The following is a 22,483-nucleotide window of genomic DNA, read 5'->3' on the forward strand; positions in this document are numbered from 1 at the left end:
CACACGCCACATTGTCCAAATATGGTATCCATACCACCTGTGACCTGTGGCTCTGTGGCTCACGCCGGTTGCACGCCGGGGTTGTCTTTCTACTCAACACTCACATCTATAAATCACCATTCAATCCAAGGGAAACTCACTCGACTATGTCCGACCTTGAGTGGTTCTTCAGAGAGGAGAAGAGGATCCTGGACATGCCTGAAGAAACGGACGAGGATTATCTCGCTCGTGTGTATGGGTATAGGCCCAGGTTTGTACCCGGGATTGTCGCATCCTACACAATGAACAGCTGAACAGTTCTCGTAGTGAAGATGCAGCTGTCGCTCACGAAGGGGGGGCCTCAAAGGCGCCCATAATGGATGCCGACAAACCAAGGGAGCTGAATGTCGACATGTCCGAGTCGCGTAATGAAGTGCCGAAAGTGACCGTTCCACCAGAAGATTTACATCTAAACCAGGGAATGTGAGTCAGACACCGACTGTACCGCTCGTATTCCACCTATTGACAGCCTGCTAGGACGACGAAGCGCAAATCATCGACGGAGAGGACTGTAGATCCTTCTGCGCGCCACTCAAAGAAACGGAGATTAAGCCCAGAGCATAAGAAGGGTTCTGCCTCGGTTACCCTAGCCCATGCCACGGGCTCTGCGTCCGACAATCCAGATTCTCATGAACTACACCAGACATCTGTTGGACCGCCTACAGACGCAGCCGGTCCCCAGAGTCCCGTCGCGCGGCTGCCTCTACAGCAACCGGTTGTGAATAAAACAACAATCACCTCTCCAGCACCAGACAAAGGCAAAGCTCGCGAACATGAAGCAAATCATGTCGACCCACCGCTGCATCCCTATAGCAAGAGCACTGGTCGTATCATCGCGACGAACAATGACAAGCAACCCGACGTCCCCTCTCCGCAACAGGCATCCGACGACGCAACCCGAACTACACACGCTCGATCTTCCAGTCATGCGAAGCGGGCGGTCAAGAGCAAGGTCATCAAAGTATCCACCGCCAACCCAGGCCCAGCTGCGGCCCCTAGCAGCAGTTCCGTTACTACCCCCGCGGCTCCAGGACCGTCCTCGTCAAAAGCGTCTGGCGCGCGTGCAAAGAAGGCGGAAGAGCCGAAGCCGAAGACGGACGCGCTCAAGAAGGAGAAGTCGGGAAAGAAGAAGAGAGAGCTCATTACTCCGCGGGAGTACGCCCAGCGCCTGCAAGATAACTTGTCTGAGGTGGCAGCGACGCGGAAGAGCCGTGCCTCGCCGTACTTACGGGGGGAGAGGATTTACTACCACGGCGGTGACATGCAGTATGCGAGCGAGGAGACGCGGAAGCGTATGGATTATGTGAGCCGATCTGTACGGCCTTGACAACGATCATTCACCCGCTGTATCACCGTTCACCGCAGATCATCAGGTATGGAGGCACCGTGGTGCCGACCTACGATCCAGAGGTCATCACGCACATTGTTACGACCGAAAAGCCGTCTGCGCCAGCGTTCCTGCGGGCGACTGGATTGCGCTCGCTCCGCGACATCCCGAACCATATTCCGACGGTGACGTGGAGCTGGGTCATTCGTGCGCCCAGGAGAGTAATCCCGGAAACGCCAGTCGAAAAGGGGGGAGAGAGCACAGACGTGGCCGACAACAACAAGGGTGACAAGACTGAGCAGATCGAAGACAGCAGTTCTGAACCGACAGCCGACTACCATCTCATCGTTCACGCGGCGTTCAAGGATCGGTTAGACGCTGGCATGCCGCCGCCACCTTCGAATAAGGGCCGCTCGAAGCCACAGCAATCCGCAACCTCGGCGGCAAGTGGTCCTTCCCGTCCTACTCCGCAGGAGCCGAAGAGTGGACGAGATGGCAGTGACACCAGTATCATATCGTGCGTACGTTTTGAGTAGGCCATTCAGCCACAATTCAAATAGTTGACGGTGTCTGTAGGGAGTTTACGGTCGACCGCGTTGAATCTAAGCAATCTGCAATACTCGACTTCGACGATTCGTCCTTTTTGGGGAAGTTGGCCGCAGGTCCTAATGGCGCAGGGGTACCCGGGAGGGCTACTGTCACCGACAACCCGAAATCTTCGCTGAACAACAAGAGCGATTCTACCCCTGAGGTGGACTCATTAGCTCCTTTCTACAATCAAGCACGTGCGGAGCGAGAAGCAGAGGTAAGCAGCCGTTTGCTTGGGCCTTATCATGCTATGCTTGCTCATCTACTCCGCCTCATGTCCAGGACTTGCGGTCTGGACTGAGCAGCGAGGAAGAATCGGCCAAGGAGATTGGCAATGGTGGGAAGCGTGCTGCGACACACGCGGTGTCGAAGAAGAGGGTGCGCCGGTTTGTGCACGTCTTCTGCAGGGCTATCTTGACTTTGATTCAGGGCTTCTTGTGCGATTCGAAGGCGGAAGAGCATACTGCTTGTGCAAATCAGGACGTTGTCAATAAGGTGCTGCATTATCTCGTTGCCTTTGTGACATAGCTGAGCGTGTTTTAGCTCCAAGAACTGAGGGAGTTGCACAAGGCCAAGTTGTCGAAGGAGGATACATGGAAAGTCTACACTTATGACAAAGGTGTGTGCGGCTCCGTCGTCCCGAACTGGTTCCCAGACGCTAAGAATGAATGTCCGTGACCTGTCTCATAAACCCTGCACGCCGCTTGCGCAGCCATAAGGGCACTTCGGTCTTACCCTACGAGGATTCGGTGTTACGAGGAAGCGCTCGCCATACCAGGTATTGGGGATAAAACGGCCCAGAAAGTGCGTCTCCGTCTTCTTGCTGCAGCTCCGAGTTCTTCCGGAAGCTTTGCATATTGAGTATTACGTGCTCTGCAGATCACTGAAATTCTGCAAACGGGGGATTTGCGGAGAATAGGATACGAGAAGACGGAGGACATCGAGGCGATCAACATGTTCCAGGGTATCTATGGAGTCGGTGAGTGGATGTGCATGTCCGGAGATACGTCATGGGCTCTAGACTTGCGCACAGGCCGTCAGACCGCATACAAGTGGTATGCAAATGGATGTCGTACCTTGGACGACGTACGGGCGCGGAAGGGTGGCATCAAACTGAGTACATGCCAAGAAATAGGGCTGAAATATTATGCAGGTATGTCGTCACTTCTCCATATAGTCGTCAAGCAAATGATTGTAACATCTGCGTGAGACATCAACTCCAGAATGCCCAGAAGCGAGGCTGCAGATATCTATAACTTGATCAGGCCTATAGGTCCGTTGACACGATATTCGCACCTACGGCGTCTGAGTGGTTCTGATTTACCGTTGCTCTAATAGCCTTGCAGATCGACTCCAAGCTCTCCGTCGAGATCATGGGGAGCTACCGACGGTGCTTTCATCCATCATCCGGTACATGCACGAGACACTGATATTGTCGTTCAGTGGGAAGCCAGATTGTGGAGATGTCGATATTCTTATCACTCGCCCTACAGGCGACGGAAAGACTCACCAAGGCTCGTGCTCCGATTGACAGGCATATCATATCCCAGCTATTGACGTCGCCGTTCTTCAGGAGTTCTCCGGAAGCTCTTGGGTGAATTGCACCGAAGAGAAATCATCACAGAAGACCTGTCGCTACCAGACACATTCGATGACCTAGAGCTTGTGTATCGGGGCCTGTGTCGTCGGGATTTGTCAAGTCCAAGGCGCCGCATTGGTAACAAGGTTCTCTACTGGCCTTCTGGCTGCGTGCTGATACGGCGCGCGATCATAGATTTCTTGACTGTACCATACGAGTCGAGGGGAGCAGCTCTTCTTTACTACACTGTAAGTCAAGAAGCTTAATCCCCACCCCTCATCGGATCTTGACAATCAACGACTTCAGGGCGATGACATTGTAAGTCACAAGGTACTTAGTAACACAGGTGGTTATATCGATATCTGTCCTCTAGTTCAACCGATCGCTACGGCTGAAGGCGAACAAGATGGGATACTCACTGAACCAGCGCGGCCTATACCAAGGTATCGTACGCAACCCGAGCAACAAGCTGGAGAAATTGAATGAAGGTAACGTCCGGTCTCTTGATCTCGGGTATGCACTTACATCTGTGGGAGCAGGCACTATTATAGCATCTGAGACGGAGGAGGAAATTCTTCGAATACTAGGTAGGCACCAAGCTTCTGGACATGATTTCCCTCTGTTGACGCGCTTTGCTTACTGTAGGTGTACCATGGCAGGAGCCCCATGAGCGTATTAGGGGCTGAGACTGTCTTCAGCTGTGTATCCTGCGACTCGTCGTGTCTCATAACTAGAGACCGTATTCAAAGAGATGCATCGAATTGTCGCATGTCAAGTGCAGGCCCTGTCTCGTAGGAATACAAGACGGTCGACGTAGCGCACAATATTGAAGCACGCAATGGGCGCAAACGTTTGGCATACATAGATTGTCGTGATTTCATAGCATCCTCGCAAGCAAGCCCCCCGTATGTCAAGAAAACCAATCGAACTACGTAGAGAGTAACCCTGGTCTATATACAGTACGAATACAAGTAACAAGGGCGATCAGCTTAGACCAGGCCCGCGCGGGTTGAACGACAAATCTACAAGTAAAAGCGCGGAGCGAACGAAGCAGAAAACTGAGCACGACAACACGATAGCAACGATCCACCTCAGACATACTTCCCTTTCATCCGACGAAAGCCAGCAACTACAGCCCCTCCTTACCGTCCGATGTTGACGCCTTAACCAGTATCCTCCGAGATGATATTGCCGATGCTCAGCGGATTGTTCTTCTTGCTCGAGCCACCCCTCCCGCCTTCTGATCCGGGCGGGGGCGTACCTCCACCGCCTACCCTCAGTGGTGCCAACCTCGGACCATGCCCATGGACATCGCGGCCTGCCGCACCTGCGCTACCATAGCCGGCAGCATATGGCCCGTCCTGCATCACGCCCCAAGCGGCCGCGTTCGCGCCGGGGCCAGGAGCAGGGGGGTATGCCCAAGCTGCCTCCGGCGGAGCGGTGGCGGCCACGCTCACACTCGCGCTTGCGCTGGTGCCAGGGACGGGCGCAGGAGGGTAGGCGCTGTAGGGCTGCGTTTGGTGCTGATGCGGCGGCGTGCTCAGCTGGTAGTGGCCGCGTCCACTTGAGCTCGCGCCCGCCTGGCCACTGCTCTGGCTACCGCTGGCAGAAGACTGCTGCTGCGCGTGGCCTTGGGCGGGATTGTGAGCGTATTGGGAGTACACAGGCGCGGGTGCACCGTAGTGGTGATGCATGGCCGGATTCTGTCCAGGCGCAGCCGGAGGTGGAGCTGGCGGATAGGATGCTTGGGTATAACCAGCCCCAGCTGCGCTACCGGTGCTTGAGCGATTGTCTGTACGTCCAGTTGTTCCGGATGGGTAGTAGTCAGATACAGCCGCCGGCGCATGGTTGGTACTCGGAGAGGGCGGCGCCGGGGCTGGCCCATATCCGGGATGGTGGTAGGGATGCTGGGCAGGATGTGAAGTTGGCGGAGGAGGCACATGATGCTGTTGCTGATGATGCTGTGATGAATCGTAGTAGCCGCCATACCCCTGCTGCTGGGAGTAGGGAGGGTAATCCGGGTAACGCGGAGGAGGCGGTGGTTGTGTCTGAGCGTGATGAGCAGGGGCAGGGCCAGGAGGCGGCATGTTGTAGGGCTGAGAGTGCCCGTACGGGTCGTATCCCCAGCTCTGACCCGAAGGGGCGGGTTGTGTTGGAGGATATGGGTAAGCAGACGCATGATGTTGTTGTGTCTGCGGCACATGTGAATAGGAATGTGGTGCTGACTGTGCAGAGTAGTGGTGCCCAGGCGGCGTCGACTGATGAGCTTCATATGAGTAGCTGGGGGCAGAGGCCGGCGCGGGAGCGGGTACGCTCGCCTGAGCAGGAGGCGCAGAATACCGATGTTCGTACCCTGTGGTTGTGTGCTGGGGAGCAGGAGCAGGCACGTAGTGGTGATCCGTGGACGAAGAAGTCGGCGTCGCAGGAGATGGCTGCGTGGTCGGAGCCGCGCTCAGAGCTGGGTCAATTGCGCCCCAACCGGTTCCAGCACTCGAAGGCCCCGCACTGACAGGCGTCACGTCGGGGCCGTCCATCGTGCTGTTGCTCACGCTCGTCCCGATGCTCAGCCCGCTGTTGTCACCTCTCCGCCGTTTCGAACCCCTATCGCTGCCGCTGCCTCGCCGGCCCGCGCTGGGAACCGATTCACTGACGCGCCTCGGAGCACGTCTTTGATTTTCTTCCCTGTCGCTTTCTTTATCGCTGTCTGTTCTCCGGAGGGGTTCTCTGTCGGGCGCAGACATCGGCGGGATCGAGCTGCTGCTGCTGAGTCTCCTTTCTCTCTCCTCGGGTCCTTGCTCTTCATCCGTCACCGGATCGTCCAGGCGCACAGGAACGGGTCCGAATGCACCCCCGGGAGGCGGCGGTCCTAATATGGGTATAGGGATCGGCTGCTCGCCGCCTGGAGCGGGTCTCCGGCGCACGCGAATGTCTTTGCGGATCCGAATTTTGATACCTTGATCAGCCAGAGAACAAGAAAGGGGAGTTGATTCTACGGGTTGGATAGTCAGCACGATCACGATAGATGTTTACACGCAAACATAAGGGGAAAGGATGAATGTGATACGACGGTGTGAAGTCGTTCCAGAGAGGTGATGGCAAGTCAGAATCATAGGGAGGGACGGTGAGGAGTAGGAACGATGAGAATCAGAATCAACTGGGATCCTTTCCACGTACCTTCCATCCCTGGAAACTTCTTTGCGGTGTACACATAAAATGGCGCGGAGAATATTGATTTGCAGTGGTCCACGCAATTCCTGTCATGAAACGTTCAGTGACTGCTTATTCCCATATCAGATCATCGCGGGCCATGGAAGGCCCGCCTATCAGGGCGAGCCGCGATGGCCCAAGATGCCAGTGTGCCTCGTTGATCTTATACGCCCCCTCGAAGTTGTGCTCAAGACAATACGTGTGCTGCACGTCTGGTACATTGACACCTATGGTCGCGTCGCAAAGCCGTAAATCCAAGCCGCTGATACGCCATTTTGCGCGTTTCTGCACGTGCTCCAAATCAGCTCAGGACCACCCATAGCACGTCCATGTAACGCGAGAAACGGCGAGGGAGTATATCCGCAGAGCCAAATGATTCGAGGAACGTCAATATCGAGCGCCCACCAAGAGCGCGTGGGCCACTCAAGGAGAGCGACCAATACTCATGCCCACAGAGGCGTTCCGACACTGGCATCGGAAAATGGCAGCCACAAGGAGCGGAGAGCCATGCTACTCACCCGACGACTTCGAACAAACTGAGCTTCAATCTGTAGCTCCCTTCCGTTCGCACACTCAGATCGGGGAAGACGAAGAAGCCGGCATCAGCGCCGCCTGCCTCAGCGTCTTTGAGGTGGTACAGTGATGATACGACCGAGCCAGTCGTACACCGAGTCTTGCCATCCTTTGGATGAACGCCGGAGGAAGCGGGCGTCGAAGCGGCGATAATCCAGCAGAGGTGGAGGTCGGGCCAACGAGATAGCGCAGCATGATATACGATAGGACGGCGACAAATCAGCAACGCGAATGCTGGGAGCAAAAGCGCACGGGACCGACCTTGAGCCAATGAAGTTCGACATCCTCGTCAGGTTTCGCGAGGCTGGCAAACATGAAATAGTACGGGTTTTGCAGGAAGCTTTGTGACGCAGCCATAGCGGCGGCTCCATCTGTACATGTGCGTCAGCTAGCCAAGCCCGGGGGTGCGGTACCGTACATGGGAAGCAACAGCGAACGAGAACGATGTGCGGGGAATGAAACGCGCGGGACACGTGCGCGTAGTGCGGTCCCGTACGCTCGGTTCTACAGCCAAACTCTCGGGCGGGGGACGCGTCCGGGACGCGCCCTGGACATAGGGGTCCCGGAATGTCGGATTATACGACAGCAATACGTGACATAAGCAATTAATGTCCTCTCCTATGGACGTACAGGGGTATGTAGCGCTGGGATATGGCGCGCCGGGCGCATTTGTACAACAATGTCCAGACAGAGAAGAGAGGGAGGAGAGGACAATCACGACAAAGCTGAGCCACTCACCGGGTGAGCTTGGCCGGGAGTCTCCACCTGGCCTGCGTTGTGAAGGGTCGAGGACACGAAGCTGGACGATGGGCGGCGGGTCGATTGGACGGCGGTCGGCTGCAGACAGTGATCAGTATGCCGTTCGCATTTCTAGGTGAACAGCCGGCGCAGCCTGATACCAACGCTGAGATCTGAGAACTGGCCAGGATATGTCTGATGACTAATGTGTGCGCGCCTTCGACGCGGATATGGCCTGCTAATATGCCCCGCTGGGTGGCAGCCGGACAGACACCTAGCAGTCGATCCCCTATCGATGCACAGGGGACAGCGAGGGTATGGCTGCGCCTACCACACATACACAGCATGAAATGGCATGAGCTCACCTCCTACGCCGCACATCCGGGCCTGCTTTGGTTCCTGCCGAACAACGAGCTCGTACTCGCTATTCATACGGTACCAATCCATCGGTTGGTGGCCAAAGTGTTGGTGTCGGAGGAGGGAGTGGGGAATCGAGCGATGAATGAGATTAGCGGGCGCGTGAAGGGTTTAAGTGTCAGCGTCCGGCATAAGGTCGTTGCGTGTGGATGAAGGCTGGGGCTGGGGTAGAGCTCTCCCGCTTGTCTGGCAGTGTATAACCTACACCACGACAACGCGTCTTCCACGACACGAAGATGACACCCAGGATGCACGCATGTCCCCGAGATGTCTGCCGGCGGGGGAGAGCTCGGAACGAAAGGATGGTACTCACAGTCTGTCTCGGTCATACTGCGAGTGCACGGGCAGCTGGGCATGCACGAACTGTTGCGGGTCCTCGTCCATAGTGTGGGCGACACTTGTCTCACTCGTTGAGATTGACACGCCTTGTCGCGAGGGTTCGAGGTCGCTGCGCGTTGAGGGCGGCGAGGACGCGGATGAGCGAGTCGAGCAGAGGTCGAGTGTCGTAAGTAACGGTCCTTTCGGGACTGGCGAACGTTGGTCACGCCATACCCATTCTGGAACCTGTGATTCACACGCTTGTAATCACACCTCTCGTCCATCATGATCCAGTAGCATCCAGCATGTACCGCCAGTTGGACAGCAGCGACTCAGACTCAGACACGTTATCCCTCCGCGACATACATTTTCTGCGCTTCAAGAAAGAAAGACAAATCTTCTCGGATATACAGAAGTGGTCCGTGCGCTATGTGGCAAGCTGGAGCTGTCGAATCGGGAAGTTGGGTTTGGCCCTGGCACCATCCTGATTATTTCGGTGGTGTCGGACTCATCAGCTACAAGCCTCTCAACTCACAGTATGCGGACGCGGTATGAAAAAGACAACAGTGTGAACCGCATAGATAGCGGAGATCCATGGCATGCAACGCCGAGACTCGCGCGTTCGAGGATCATATCATAGTAATATTCATAGTACACTGCTCACCTCTTACACACGCAATACCGGTACCAGTATCAGGACAAAGTCGCGGGAGAGTGTCTGTATTGGGCACATGTATGTGGTGAGATTTTTTGTTAAGCGATGTATCGTACTGATTCATCTCTAGTATGTGCATAGGTTCATGGTAGATGCCAACCGCGAGGCCTCGCGTTCGATCGTGAGGCCCCATTGAACGCGAGGCCCCAACCTTAGAATGAAATGGTGGTCTTAATCCATACAACCAACCTGGCCGGGCGCGTCAGGATAACCGTAACACAGCCATAACCTGTGTTTGACACCACGTTGCGCCTGGGTCTGCTGCTACTGCCGTTTATTGAATGTTCGCTCAGAGTGCTTAGTATATAAGCATCCGTTGTCCTCGAGGTCTCTGACATCCTCGTTCGATGCCTTTCAACCTGCAACCCGCCCAAGTCATGGAAGGAATGTCTTCTGCCAGTCGGTCAACGTGCGTCATCCCGTTCGCTACGTCACTTCTGTATGTTTGACGAGTCTACTGCAGCGCATTGGACCGCTTCTGTGCCATATCGATGCTCAGTGAGTAGCGCACCCGCGGGCTCAGCATGTTGGCCTTGAACAATTCATGTTACTCGTCATTGTAGCGTTGTTCATCTACGAGCGCATCCTCGTATCGAAGCGAGAAGTAAGGCTCATCTTAATCCGCTCGTTTTCACTGGTATCTTGTCTCTACGTCGCCATGAATGTCCTGGTGTTCGTATATTTGGTACTCCACGCTGCGCTCTCCTGGGACGCAACTGTCTCGTGCGAAGTGAGTGGTCAACTCTGGGTCCGATTACTTGAGCTTACAAGAACCTGGGTCATGTAGAGGTCGGTGGATATACCACAGCGGATTGCTCTCGTTGACCTTTCAACTGGGTAGCCCCTATATTATCGCGATCGCCGCGGGCGCCACTGCCTCCGCTCTGTATCTTATTTATGGCAGTCAGTCTGATCCTCATCGCTCGGTGCAACATACTGACAGGAACAGCAGCAATCGCAGCTCTTCGGGTGTATGCCATCAACGGACGCAACTATATCATGCCGTCAATTATCCTTACGCTTTTCATTGTCGGACTCGTTGGAAATGTGGTCCGTTTCGATTTCCTCATCACGCAAAGAACTACCCAGGCCTTGACATCCCTCCCAGTACTATTGCGTCAACTTGTCATCTACCACGCCACAAGCAGAAGCTGACTGTGTCGTCGTACTTGGAAATCCTCACATGATGAATAAGTCAGTGGACGTCTTCCACAGCTCGACGCGATGTGTTACTGACAGTCTGTACCAGCTGTGCGCAAATTCCACCCATATGCTCCTTTTGGATTGACAATAGTCAATCAGTCGATATACTGCTGCACATATGCAACGTGACGGCCGAGGCGCTTGTTCTGTTCGCAACCTGGAGAAAGACATACAGCATCCTGATTTGGAGTCGAACTTTCTATGTGGACCGTGACGCCCCGCTAACGTGGCTTCTACTCAGGGACGGTACGTACTTATTTCAACGTGAAGACCATACACCCGCTGATGATCATCAAGGTACGATGTACTTCAGGTAACGTACATAATACCACGGCTCCTCGAGCTTTACCTCATGCAACGCCAGTGTGCTCCTCGCGTTGAATATTGTTACATCGGTGTTATGGGTCACAGACGTGCGTGATGCCAGCCTCTCACGTTTCCTTCGTGTTGTGTGATGCCTAGTTCAATTAGGTCCTCCCAAACGCTACATTGTTCTTTCATACGTCCGTTGTCTGCTCTTCTTCATGCTAGGTAACGATGTGTTCATGAAATTCAACAGGCTAAGCACCATACTCCTTTCGCACTTCTTCATGAATCTCCGAGAAGCGGCGTCGCCGCTGCCGTCGTACCCGTCATCCGACTTGTACTTCGGAAGATCGGTCCTCGGTAACATCGGCAACACCCTTTCGTACAAGCCCGAGGATGAAGTGACGGGGCACAGCGACGATGAAGATGAGGAGATCGAAACCGAACAGCGAACGTTCGAGGACGTTTCGGGACTCGGCCTGTACACTCTCGAAAGCCATCACCCCGATTTCTATGCAGTCCCAAAGTTGGGTACGACATTGACAGTCTCTGATTTCAGTCTGTGATCGTGTACGTTCGGCCTCTGGCCCACTACGGGCACTCCTAGCCTGAGACCCTGCATCTGATGTGCGCCGTTGTACTACCAGTATATACCCTCCAATTCATCCGCGATGTTGATGTATATTCCACCAGTTTGTTGATATTCTAAGGTTCATCTGGGAAGCGAGACATCACAAGGTCCAACAGTCGCCAATTGCAGCTGTTTCCCTACTGATGGACCCCCCCCCCCCCCCTCGACGAGCACATAAACGGAGTACGTCGGATTCTCTGCCGTTCGAGTCGGTTCGACCTTCAGAGCCACTCGCTAGGGTCTGGCTCGCCCCCGGCGCGGTACGACCTTTGTGCGAATGTCGACTCCGCCTCTGCGCGGTTCCAGGCGTAGGGGTCAATCGTTTTGGAAACAGCTGTGAGTTTCATTATCTTTGCGTGGGTACAGTACTGCGGAAGAATCGTCGTCAACGGTATGCATCAACATACGTATGCTGTTCGCATATGATGCGCCGACAGAGGGCAGAAGCGCAGCGTATCATTCACACCGCCGAGAAGGCCGAAGGCGGCAGCCATTTGGCAGCCGCCGTGCAGGAGAACAGTGCATCTGCCCAGAACTCTTGTATCGCAGGCATGATCCAGACGTCGCACACAACCTTCAATATCACTAAACAATGGTAAGCAGCGCCCATAGCATGATTCGATATCATTTGACTCATCGCCAGTTTTATCAGCGGCGTTGACGTTGGACATCCTGTGTAGTAAGGTGAGTCCCAGACAGGCCGTTCGCACTGGCACATTGGAAGCTCACCCGATGTTAGCGTACACAGCTTCAGCCATGTCCGAGAGCACTGGGACTGTCGACTTCACCGTCGGGTCTGAGACCTTTCAAACCTGGTACAAGGTCGTCGGCGACATCGATTGTGGCGTTCGGCCTCTCGTCATACTTCATGGTGGACCCGGGTTCCCGCACATATACGTGCGTTGCCACACTCGCCTCTGGGAGTCACGAGGCATCCCTGTCGTGCTGTACGACCAACTTGGCTGTGGCGGGTCGACGCGTCTCCGCGACAAGCCCAAGGAATTCTGGACGTTCGAGCTCCTCATCGCCGAGCTCGAGAACCTTGTGACAAAGCTTGGAATACAAGACAACTTTGACGTGCTCGGTCATTCGTGGGGAGGAGCGTTGGCGGCGTCCTATGTGCTGGCACGTTAGCCGACAGGTTTGAAGCGCTTGGTGTTGGCAAATACCTATGCATCTATGCATCTATGGGAGACGGGATGCCGCGAGTTGATCGAGATGCTACCCGGGGATGTAAAGGAGACAATTGAGAGATGCGAGCGGGAGGGAACAACGCAATCACATTGGATCCTCTGCCCAAGGACATGCAAATCACCATAGCGGAGCTGGAGAAGGACAATACAGTCTATCTGGCGATGTGAGTCATCCCGGCGATGATAGAAACGACGCTAATAGCGAGTTCGGCAGACACGGCCCCTCCGAGTTCTACTGCACAGGCAACCAGAAGAACTTCGATATCGTGGATCGCCTACATGACATCCAGCAATCCACGCTTGTCATCAACGGTGCCAACGACCAAGCAACTGACATGTGCGTCGCGCCACTGTTTTGGAGGATTCCCAATGCGAAGTGGGTGCAGTTTTCCCAAGCGACACACCAACCATTCTTCGAGGAGCCGGAGAGATATTTTGAGCTTGTGGGAGAGTTCTTGACCATGCAACCATTGTAGACTTGCATTGTCGTAGTCCTACAGGTTTGGATCGTGTTATCTCGGCCAAGTTGGCGTACTTAAAGGCGCCATACACAGATAAAATTGCGAGATACTCACCGAAAAGAATTCGCCAATACACGGTACTAGGGAACTTAAGAGTTAATAAGTGCGCTTTATGAAGCACACGTTGCGGCAAACGGAAGCTCGTTCCGATGCTGCGCTGACATGCACACCTGGTGTTGATAGCTGCCTCGCATACCACCTGGAGGACCACGCGACCATGCTCAGACTGAAACTGCTATTGGGATACATCTCTGTAGTCGAGTCGAACATCAGTGTTCATAACCGTACTCGTCATCCGTCTCCGTCGCCGTGAATATGTACCGCGTGCGTGGCATGCCCGGTTTTCGGCGTTTCTTTGCGGCTTCCTCGTCGTTACGGAACGCAGTATAATCTTCTCGGGACATGACCATTCTGCCGTCCATGATGTATTCTTGGAGAACCTACGGCGTATGCCAATGAGCCAGGTCATAAGAGATCAAAGTTATCGGCAGAAGACTTACTTCCAGTGCGTCATCACGTTCATCTTCTTGAAAGTCAGCACCAAGGATGTCGTTGGCCACACAAGATCACGGGTATGCCGACTGTCGCGAGATCGGAGAGAGGAAGCATATAGTCGTGTGTGAGACCGGGCCCTCCATGGAGAACGACTAGTGGGTCGCGTGTACGGCCGTCCAGTTGACCGAATACCTTGAAGTAGGTGTCGAACGTCTCGTTTTCGTACACAAACGGTGCATGACCGTCGGTCACTGGCACGGAGGGATCGGCCATATTCGACAACACTGAAGAGGTGTCAGTGAACTATGGGATTGCATGCGGATGCAATCACCAACGCACCTCTGCTCTCGATGGACTGGATTACGCCGCGGGCGCAGGGCGACCCACGACGGGGCTTTGACAGGTTAACTCGTGTCTGGTCCCAGCGGCGATTCCCGAAGTCTGAGTGTTGCCTGACCTCAGCTGAGATGGTCCGACAGAAAGCCGCAACTCGAATACTCGATCCATTCTATCAGAGCCGGAATGTGTGTGTGTTGTCTCGGTCTGAAGCCTTGAATAGCTCGATCACTAATATAGTGTGCGTGTTCTCTCGTGCCCGAACTCACCGCAGATGTTCTCATCTGCTCTATATTCTAGAAGTCGTAGAAATGGAAGCACTGGGCTTCATGCGCACAATCTCATGAGCGGTATCCATAGCCAAGCTTTGGCTGTAACAGATGTTAGCAAGCGACCTGTTGTTCCTGCATCCCGAGACCGAAACGATGACCGTCTGCCCAGTTACGGCCACTTCTTTGACATCAGATCCCTCTCCCAGAGGCAGCCTGGAAGCTACCAAGCGCTCTCCTTCCCTCGGAAAGCCATGTTCAAGGAAACACTTCAGGTCAACGGCGCATGTCGATCCATCGCGGAAGACGACGACGACTGTGAAGTCGTCTCCAGCCCGACTAATGCCACTGTACACCACAGGACTGCCGCGCACGTCGTAGCTGATCGTCTCCATACGCCGATGGGTACCAGTCGCGGGGTCGAGGACAACGGCGTACTCGAACTCATCGCGCTTCAAGCCGTCGCCATTGTCATGCCGTCCGAAGGCGACGATGACGTCCAGTGCAGCGATGTATCGAATGGTGCACCTGACCTTCGATGGGCTTCGCGTGCCACCGGATGGTCATGGTCTCCGCATTGATGGCGTAAATCAACGTCTGGCAAGCGGACTGCACCGGGAGTGCGCTACCGTCCGCCTGGTAGACGGCGAGCAAGAACGTCTTCTCGTCCAGAACCGCGCTGCACGTCGGGTAGATCTGATCGCCGTTCTCGACTCCGACCTCGAGCGTGAGGCTCGCGTCTGGCTCCGGGGACTTCGGAACGTCCGCCTCGCGCCAGCACAGGACCTCCATCTTGCCGCCCCATGCCTCGGAGGACGTCGCGACGATATCGCCGTTCGGCCGGACGTGGACGGGCAGCAGCACACCTCCGTTCGTGTTCAGTCGCTTCTGCTCGCGAGCTTGGAGGAGAGCGGGAAGGTTGACACTGCCGAGGACACCGCCGTCCCCCACGACGTCGCAGAGCAAGAATTTGGTGAGGCCATGTGGGAAGCATTTTTTGTCTTCGTTGATGGCGACCAGAAACTTGCCGTCGGCGTACGGGAGGCCTCCTGAGGAGACTATACTTTCCCCCTTTCGTCGTCGACAACTGCGGCTGTTGTATGATGGATCACACGATGACGAGTGCGCCGTTGGACTATCCCAGAGCCTTGGAAAACAGAGACGACACGGGGGCCGCGAAGCAATCACAACTTTTTGGTTCTTGCATATGTCCGTAGTTGGGTTTCAGCAGTAGTGAGTGCGAAACTTTTGGTGTCTCAGCACGATTTGTAACCTTCTCGGGCGAGTTCGTACTAGTCAAGGATAAGCAGCTCTTGCATCTCGTCAAGTCTTGAATCACTCAGCACCTTGACCTCGTACCACCACCATCTACCTTTAGGCGCCCGCTTATCGGCCCCCATCTGCCCCATCTCTCGCCCGTTCCCCTCCTCCCCTAGTGTCAAGACCCGTCCAACTCGGTCCCCACAGTCTTTACGACACCTCTACGTACGACAAACTCGACACATCACGAACAATCGCCGAGTCCCTGGCCCGGGCTGCCCTACGGGGTGGCCTGGGATCAATGGGAGGCTGGCACCCAAACCACGACGCATTGACCGACACCGAGTGCCATGGACCGCAACTCGTTAAACCCCCGACGTCCCCTCGCTAGGTCTCTCTAGTAACGCGCCCTAGTCCGGGTGTATTCCCTCGCTGCAGGAGACTCTTAGAGTCTGCACGAGAGGCCCAACGCAAGCTGATCCCCGTTGGCCTCTGCATGCCTAACGTGCCCTAGTGTTATGGTTCTGTTTTTGTTTATAGAAAGCTAGTTACCGAGTTTATTGCCGAGTCAATAGGAATAGTAACCTCGGTGATAGAGATTTGTATTGCCTATACAAAGCGGTAACAAACGGTACAACCTTCGGTAATCTTCGGCAATGCAATTACCGAGACGGCGCAAAGTTGAGCTGTAATGAGGATACCAGATCCACAACAAATACAAAAGAGGGTGGGACTTTAGTCAGTGCTGCTATACAAGTATGCAGTACTGCTCTTCAACTGGGAAGAGTAAGCTATGAATGGATTTGAGTCGGCAATGAATGGGGATTATTGCCGAGGTTTAGAGCTTTTCAGAATAGAGGATGAAGTCTGAATACAGAGGATTAGTATCCAGAGGTTGATTCCGAAGGAATGGGCTTTTTTGGTTTTGAAGTCACACAACAGAAGTTGAATGGAAGTCTGTACAGCTAGCTTTGACTGCACAGTGACGATGGCAAGTTACAAAACCCTAATGTAGCAGCGCGAGGCCGTGCTTCAAGAGGGACTCACTAAGGCAATTAATCCTCAACCAGCTAATGGCTATAAGGCTTGCTTTAGTGTCAAGTGAGTTGCTGGTTAGGCTAACCACTTTAATTATAGTAATGCCACTGAGACGTGCTAGTATGGAACTAGTTGATACAGAGATCTATTGATGTTGGTAACAAGTTTACAGAAGTAGATGATGACTAAGCACCTTCTCTTACTGAACTCAACTTGTGAAGTCAGTCAATGGGTTACTTAAACCTTACTAGTAGCGCGAGGACTGTACTAAGTAAGGTTTCACTGTCGCAGGTCTTAGAGCGCGTCGGTAAGAACTCGGCGAGAGTGGTTGAGTGGCTAGTATGGCTAACTTAGCACTCGGGACAAAGTAAGACTTTGAGTGGCACACAGGGTGTGTTTCGGTGAAGAGTAGATGGTGGATTGGATGATAGATGTCCTTGACCGTGCTCGGGAATGCCCTTTTATGCCATTCCCGAGGACACAGCCAATGGAGCTACATGGAAGTATATAGAAAATCAAGGAGTGTCGTAGAAGTGTATAGTACATGTCCTTGACTCATTTACACCGCTTCAGAGGCCATTCTAGGAGAACAATAAGATCATAGCCTTACACTTCATTGTTTCCAACAAGGCAAGCTATGTTATTGAGTCATCCTAGTACAGCCATAGTACAGCCACAGTTTCAGGACTGTGATTCCCGAGGCATTACCGAGGCATGCAAGAGTCCGCATTTTCGGTGTACAGCCTAAGGATAGCACAGCCATTCAACATAGCTTCAGGAATGGCTCGGTAATTGTCGCACAGCCATTCCTTTCTATGCCGATACAAACCCATTATAACTCGGTAATTGATCGGTAATAACCATCATTTACCGAGCATACAATAGCTCTTGTATCAGTACTGAAAGCATCTGGTCATAATAAGTAAGAACACACACTAGAAACTCAGTAATAGTCAGTTTAGTAGATACAGTAACAAGCGCTTCTAAAGCATTAAAACGTCGGTAATCAATACCTCGGTAATAAAACAATGAAAGCGCTACATTGATGTCCATTGAGAGAAATAAAGGAAAGATAAGGAGAGTAAGATAAGCACATAACAAACCTTCACTGATGCAGCCACTCGGTAAGTAAACACTTCTAACGAGTTTCTGTGCACTCTGAGGCTATCAAGCCTCTATCCCTAACACCTAGCCCCTACTTTGAATGCCCGGGAGTACTCTCAGAGTCCGGTGCACCGGTCTACGACCGTGTAGGAGGCAAGCTGATCCCCAGGTGAGAATCGGCTTAAAGCGAGGAAGGTTTAGATTCCCCCTCCGCCTGGGTGGGGTAAATTCGTATGGGCTGTTGCACGCTGTATCGGGTGGGATAAGCCGTTTTCTGGAGGGAGGTGGATGGAGGGCACGGCTATCTAGTCGTGTCCGTAGGTTCAACTTCTACGACGACGGACTCTTGGAGTGACACCCACCCGTATCGCCCTGGGTGGGAAGCTGGCCGCCTTGCACTAATGCCGCTGGCGCCCATAGACTCCCGACGTCGCTCGTAGTGCGATAGGGGCAATGCCTTCCGCACCGCACCCACTTGTCTGGGTGTTGGCCAGCGGTTGGCCGAGACGAAGAAGACATGTGCCGGAAGTGACCCGGTGAACACCCGGCGGTGCGCCGCTTTCAAATTCACCTTTCCGTACCATCACTGGGATGTTGCTATCGCACCTACGCGGGCCATGACGATGAAGACCTGAGCGCTTACCTACAGGAGGACCGCCCAATTAGCGTCGCCGGTGCGCTCAAGTTGACGTGAAAAGGAGATTCCGGCAGGGACCCGTAAGGGGAAATGGGGCTCGAGTAGAACGGTCTTAGCGTGCCGTTATGATGTATTAGTGTCCACATCTTGCCTCGGGCGAGGGACTATAAACACGGTGAAAAAAAAAAAAAAAAAAAAAAAAGTCTTGAATCACTCATGTCGGAGACCCGGGAGCACTCACCAGAGCTAACACAGCCAACCGTGTATTGCGCGTTTCGAGACATGTGAAGTGCGGTTGGTACTAGTGAGTGCACACTGCAGTACCAGTAGTGACGGGACCTACGTACTTGTAGTAGTATTACTACTAGCGGCCGTCACGACGAAAAGGAGGATTGGCGCCTACGTAGATCTCAGATCTGCGTAGTGGCGGCGACCAACGTCGACCAAACGACCATCCCGTCCAAGTCGCATCTCTTGACTTTCACCCCAGCTTCACCCTGCTCAAATGTCATTCTCTGCGCGAACGTCTTATGCCTAAGCTCAACATATCATGAACTCTTGTTTCTAGTGTGCCGAACCGAACCTGTATCTCCAAGTCACGGACCACGAACTGGTATGGCACGACTAGGCAACAACAACCACGCTCCCGCACGCGAAGTGAGACAATCATGCACTACTTACGGGGCAAAGGACAATCAGTAGTGCTGGAAATGGTGCAGCTGTGACAGGACTGACGGGCCACGGCGCAAGCCGCCAGTCGGCTGACGAACGGCCCTGGGTTTTAAGCAACTGTGAGTACAACTATCAGTGTCATACACTATCCCCTCAGCAAGAAATCGGTTGAAACAGATGAAAGCACGCATATTAATGCGCGGTGATGATAGGGATACATTCTACAAACACACATCACCACAACACTCCGTGTCCTGGTCCACACTGGTCGTCGCCATAATCGTGGTCTGTCGTGACCCGTCGTACAACCCTAGATAATCAAGTCGCTCATCAGAAAACTCAAATGCGAGCTCTTGCGCTGTAGCTACCTTCGTCCCCCGGTCTGAGCCTCCGCGCCTACGAAACATTCACGGGCATCGTGCAACGTTGTCTGCGGATTTGCTCAGTTGATCCACTACGCGCTGAGATTGACACAACGCACCTATAGCGACGTCCTCAGCGTCGCTGCCTGGCGTACAGACTTGACGTTCCGTGACAACAGGGACTGCATGGCCTTGCGCCAGCATCATAGCGAAGACTGCGGCGAAGGCGAGCTGCTTGTAGAAGAACATAACTTCACTGGTGCGGCGTTACGTTATTGCGACGTCTCTTGCATGACCATCTTGACTTATAGGATTACCTGCAAACCTGTGTACCTGCCAAGAGCGGGATAGCGCATGAACATCCCGTTGTGCCCGCGTGTCCCCACAATACAAGATACGCCGGCGCGCAGTCAGATAGATGCGCCTACGAACCCTTGGGTGCGAGGCGCTGCGTATCTCTCATGCCTCCGGAGCTGACTGTGAGCTACTTACAATGCAGCTGATCGCGCTCGAGATCAAGGGTGCGACATGGGGCTAACGTCCAATCATTCCGTCCGACAGTCACCCTAGGAGAGCCGCCATGCAAGTCGTCCTCGGGCTGTCCATTATCCCGCATCAAACAAGGTTGTACACCAATATGCAGTCCCTCGGCTTATGCTAACCGGCCATGCTTCATTCGTACAGCTACAGTCAGCGCCTTCGCTTTTTGCCTTGACTGGAAATCAAACATGAAGTCAGTGGGCTTTGATTTCCGCGTCGAGCAGCGGTCGTTGCATCGCGCACGAGTTAGCTTTGACTGCCGTATAGTAAAGGTATAACTGGCGGAATACGCAGTGTGCTTTGCCTGACAACCCGTTCCCCTGGCCTCGGTCTGCGCTCAGTCACGCGGAACCCTCATCTTTGGGCCGCTGTGCATCGGGAATGCCTCACCGCGGAGTGCATCTGCATCATTATTGTAGGAGCTCGGGCGCTACGCATTGGCGTCCACGCCTCCCGCGCATGCTCACTCAGGCTGTGCACCAGTGTGCGCTGTGCAGCGTGCTCAGATAGGTATGGTCTTGCCGTTGAGGCTGCGCTCTAGCTCCCGTGTCTCGACAGACTCATGCACCGTTACATCAGCCCTGCTGCAGCTCTCCGAATCACGAAGTCACGACTTGACCACGATGTTCGAATCGCGTAGTGGTTATCGCCTCCTCAGTAAAGCGGGCACGAACGAGGGCACTGGCGAGGAAGGTGAGGAGGCAGCAGAAGAAGTCTACTCCGGCGGGCAGAACGCAGTTGCTGCACCCTGTCGCACGTCTCTCTGGCCTCTGTTCATCTGCCTTCTTTGCACTGTCGTGAACCTCGGCCTCTTCCACGCATCCTTAACTCAGTCTCCTCCTCCCGCACCCACAACTGCTCTGACTAGGCAAGATATCTTCAAACTTCGACGACCATCCCAGTATATCCGTCTTCATGAGATTCCTCGACCTTCGCCGCCCGTAGACAGGCAATTCAACAATTATCCCATCGTCGTCGCGCAGATTGACTCGGCCTCCCCGAACAAGGTTATCGACGATGCCGCCAATCGGCATATGGTCCATAGCGGTACCATCGTCCCCGAAGACGTCCGCGTGCATGTTTCACAGACGGTCAGTCGTTCTCACATCAATGCAAAAGTATAATACTCGCGGACTAACATGCTTTAGGTTTCCACCATCGTCCAATTCCGCGCTATCGACTTTGGCATGGAGCGGTGCGAGCTCCAGCTGACGACCAAGCCACAGACGTCCGCCAGTATCTCCTCTAAGCCCTTCACGCTGGAGATCTTCCGCCTCAATTCCACCATTCCGCTCGACGCGCGCGCGCTCACGTACAAGACGCGGCCGCCTCACGTCTCGAAGGTGGCCGCGGTACAAATGAACGGCGCCGTTGATACGCACTGGCATCGCAGCTTTGGATGCGCGTCGGACGAAGTCCTCACGTTCGAACTGGCGTGTCAGCCGACGCTGGATGATGGAGAATGTCGTGTTGAGTGGTGGCAGAACAAGAGCGACCCTCCGACAGGTAAGGGATCATTGAACGAGCGTTGGGATGGCGAGCTGACGCCGTTCCGTTTGGCAGCCATCTTCGTCAGACAACACGCGACTGTGTAGAGGCGCGGTGACCTCGCGTTGGTCGGTGACGCGGGACCGGGATTGAGGATCAGACGAATTTTGGGCGCTGCGGTCGATCTAGATAGAGATCCTCGGCGATTGACCTCGGATTGCCATGTTGGACTAAGCCTGTTGGGGCGCCTTCGGCACGTTCAAACACCCCCTCATTGGTTGTGTCTTCTCTGGAGTCTGACAAGAACCACGCTCACTGGACATGCGAAGGACGTACGGTCGTTGAATATCATCAACATTAGCAGATCTGCACACTCCACCTCTGCATTATCGCATTATCTACATATGCACAGGCGCATCAGTCACGACAGCGCCCTCGTCTCTCTTCCGCGCCATACCCCGGCACGTACAGCATGTCGTGTTTCATCATTCTGCAGGACGGAGTTCACTTTCCTCTCGGAGGCAAGCTCACATGGGCACATGCTTCCCGACATGGCTGGCCGAAACTGAACTATGAGCGACGTTACAAGTTCGAGGGTCTCCGGTCCACGATCTCCTACAGGCAATGCTGGGCGTTCTCTGCTTACTCGTGCTCGGGATCTACTGGCTGTGTCTCCGCCTACACGGGTGTTTTGGTCGAATTGGCGATCGCACTGCATGTTCCGGCGTGTCCTCGGCGATGCTGGCTTGTTCTGCGCCATGCTCCTCAATGGCCATGGACACCCATGACTGCAGAGCAATGCACAACGAAAATGAGGCAGACTGCCTTTGTCAGATCATCACGCCTCGGTCTGCGAGCCCCTTCGAGTTAGTGAGGAGCGGCGCCAAGGCTATGCGAGGTATCTCATGGAGTATGCGACGCCCGTGA

At 54.2% G+C, this 22,483-nt stretch overlaps 8 protein-coding genes across 8 annotated transcripts; 4 read left to right on the forward strand and 4 right to left on the reverse strand.

Moving 5' to 3' along the window:
* Positions 1–46: 46 nt before the first annotated feature.
* On the forward strand, positions 47–4,458 carry C8Q71DRAFT_146996 (uncharacterized protein). The gene is made up of 20 exons (XM_047916599.1): positions 47–250; positions 307–462; positions 517–1,342; positions 1,405–1,883; positions 1,943–2,171; positions 2,237–2,332; positions 2,384–2,449; positions 2,498–2,573; positions 2,667–2,758; positions 2,834–2,933; positions 2,988–3,107; positions 3,165–3,227; positions 3,293–3,344; positions 3,398–3,468; positions 3,528–3,671; positions 3,729–3,781; positions 3,840–3,851; positions 3,907–4,021; positions 4,073–4,120; positions 4,179–4,458. The coding sequence occupies exons 1-20, from the start codon at positions 147–149 to the stop codon at positions 4,217–4,219; spliced, it is 2,943 nt and encodes a 980-aa protein (XP_047777080.1). The 5' UTR covers positions 47–146; the 3' UTR covers positions 4,220–4,458.
* On the reverse strand, positions 4,450–7,795 carry C8Q71DRAFT_147013 (velvet factor-domain-containing protein). The gene is made up of 4 exons (XM_047916600.1): positions 7,575–7,795; positions 7,259–7,422; positions 6,708–6,787; positions 4,450–6,522 (listed from the first exon to the last, which is right to left on the reverse strand). Exons 1-4 carry the CDS (start codon positions 7,668–7,670, stop codon positions 4,697–4,699), a joined length of 2,166 nt encoding a protein of 721 aa, XP_047777081.1. The 5' UTR covers positions 7,671–7,795; the 3' UTR covers positions 4,450–4,696.
* On the reverse strand, positions 7,687–8,974 carry C8Q71DRAFT_769572 (uncharacterized protein). Its single transcript, XM_047924292.1, has 2 exons — positions 8,417–8,974; positions 7,687–8,150 (listed from the first exon to the last, which is right to left on the reverse strand). Exons 1-2 carry the CDS (start codon positions 8,496–8,498, stop codon positions 7,702–7,704), a joined length of 531 nt encoding a protein of 176 aa, XP_047777082.1. The 5' UTR covers positions 8,499–8,974; the 3' UTR covers positions 7,687–7,701.
* A 685-nt stretch (positions 8,975–9,659) lies between these two features.
* Positions 9,660–11,731, forward strand: C8Q71DRAFT_769577 (uncharacterized protein). Its single transcript, XM_047924293.1, is given in 12 exon segments — positions 9,660–9,910; positions 9,965–9,999; positions 10,065–10,231; positions 10,341–10,404; positions 10,454–10,551; positions 10,610–10,695; positions 10,708–10,709; positions 10,804–10,950; positions 11,002–11,017; positions 11,069–11,117; positions 11,176–11,207; positions 11,264–11,731. The coding sequence occupies 12 exon segments, from the start codon at positions 9,849–9,851 to the stop codon at positions 11,574–11,576; spliced, it is 1,071 nt and encodes a 356-aa protein (XP_047777083.1). The 5' UTR covers positions 9,660–9,848; the 3' UTR covers positions 11,577–11,731.
* A 409-nt stretch (positions 11,732–12,140) lies between these two features.
* Positions 12,141–13,310, forward strand: C8Q71DRAFT_823382 (Alpha/Beta hydrolase protein; the record flags this gene model as incomplete). The annotated part of the gene is made up of 6 exons (XM_047926237.1): positions 12,141–12,236; positions 12,294–12,325; positions 12,381–12,760; positions 12,791–12,874; positions 12,943–12,998; positions 13,037–13,310. Exons 3-6 carry the CDS (start codon positions 12,398–12,400, stop codon positions 13,308–13,310), a joined length of 777 nt encoding a protein of 258 aa, XP_047777084.1. The 5' UTR covers positions 12,141–12,236; positions 12,294–12,325; positions 12,381–12,397.
* Positions 13,311–13,525: 215 nt separating this feature from the next.
* On the reverse strand, positions 13,526–14,396 carry C8Q71DRAFT_769586 (L-amino-acid amidase). The gene is made up of 3 exons (XM_047924294.1): positions 14,190–14,396; positions 13,856–14,134; positions 13,526–13,795 (listed from the first exon to the last, which is right to left on the reverse strand). Exon 2 carries the CDS (start codon positions 14,121–14,123, stop codon positions 13,890–13,892), a length of 234 nt encoding a protein of 77 aa, XP_047777085.1. The 5' UTR covers positions 14,124–14,134; positions 14,190–14,396; the 3' UTR covers positions 13,526–13,795; positions 13,856–13,889.
* A 4,768-nt stretch (positions 14,397–19,164) lies between these two features.
* C8Q71DRAFT_147223 (uncharacterized protein) lies at positions 19,165–19,813 on the reverse strand. The gene is made up of 4 exons (XM_047916603.1): positions 19,648–19,813; positions 19,535–19,562; positions 19,230–19,476; positions 19,165–19,167 (listed from the first exon to the last, which is right to left on the reverse strand). Exons 1-3 carry the CDS (start codon positions 19,775–19,777, stop codon positions 19,401–19,403), a joined length of 234 nt encoding a protein of 77 aa, XP_047777086.1. The 5' UTR covers positions 19,778–19,813; the 3' UTR covers positions 19,165–19,167; positions 19,230–19,400.
* Positions 19,814–20,691: 878 nt separating this feature from the next.
* C8Q71DRAFT_711052 (uncharacterized protein) lies at positions 20,692–21,663 on the forward strand (the record flags this gene model as incomplete). The annotated part of the gene is made up of 2 exons (XM_047920787.1): positions 20,692–21,141; positions 21,217–21,663. 2 exons carry the CDS (start codon positions 20,692–20,694, stop codon positions 21,661–21,663), a joined length of 897 nt encoding a protein of 298 aa, XP_047777087.1.
* Positions 21,664–22,483: the final 820 nt, after the last annotated feature.

This window comes from Rhodofomes roseus (genome assembly GCF_022264815.1).
Source record: "Rhodofomes roseus strain CIRM-BRFM 1785 chromosome Unknown C8Q71scaffold_15, whole genome shotgun sequence".
NCBI classification, from domain to species: Eukaryota; Fungi; Basidiomycota; class Agaricomycetes; order Polyporales; family Fomitopsidaceae; genus Rhodofomes; species Rhodofomes roseus.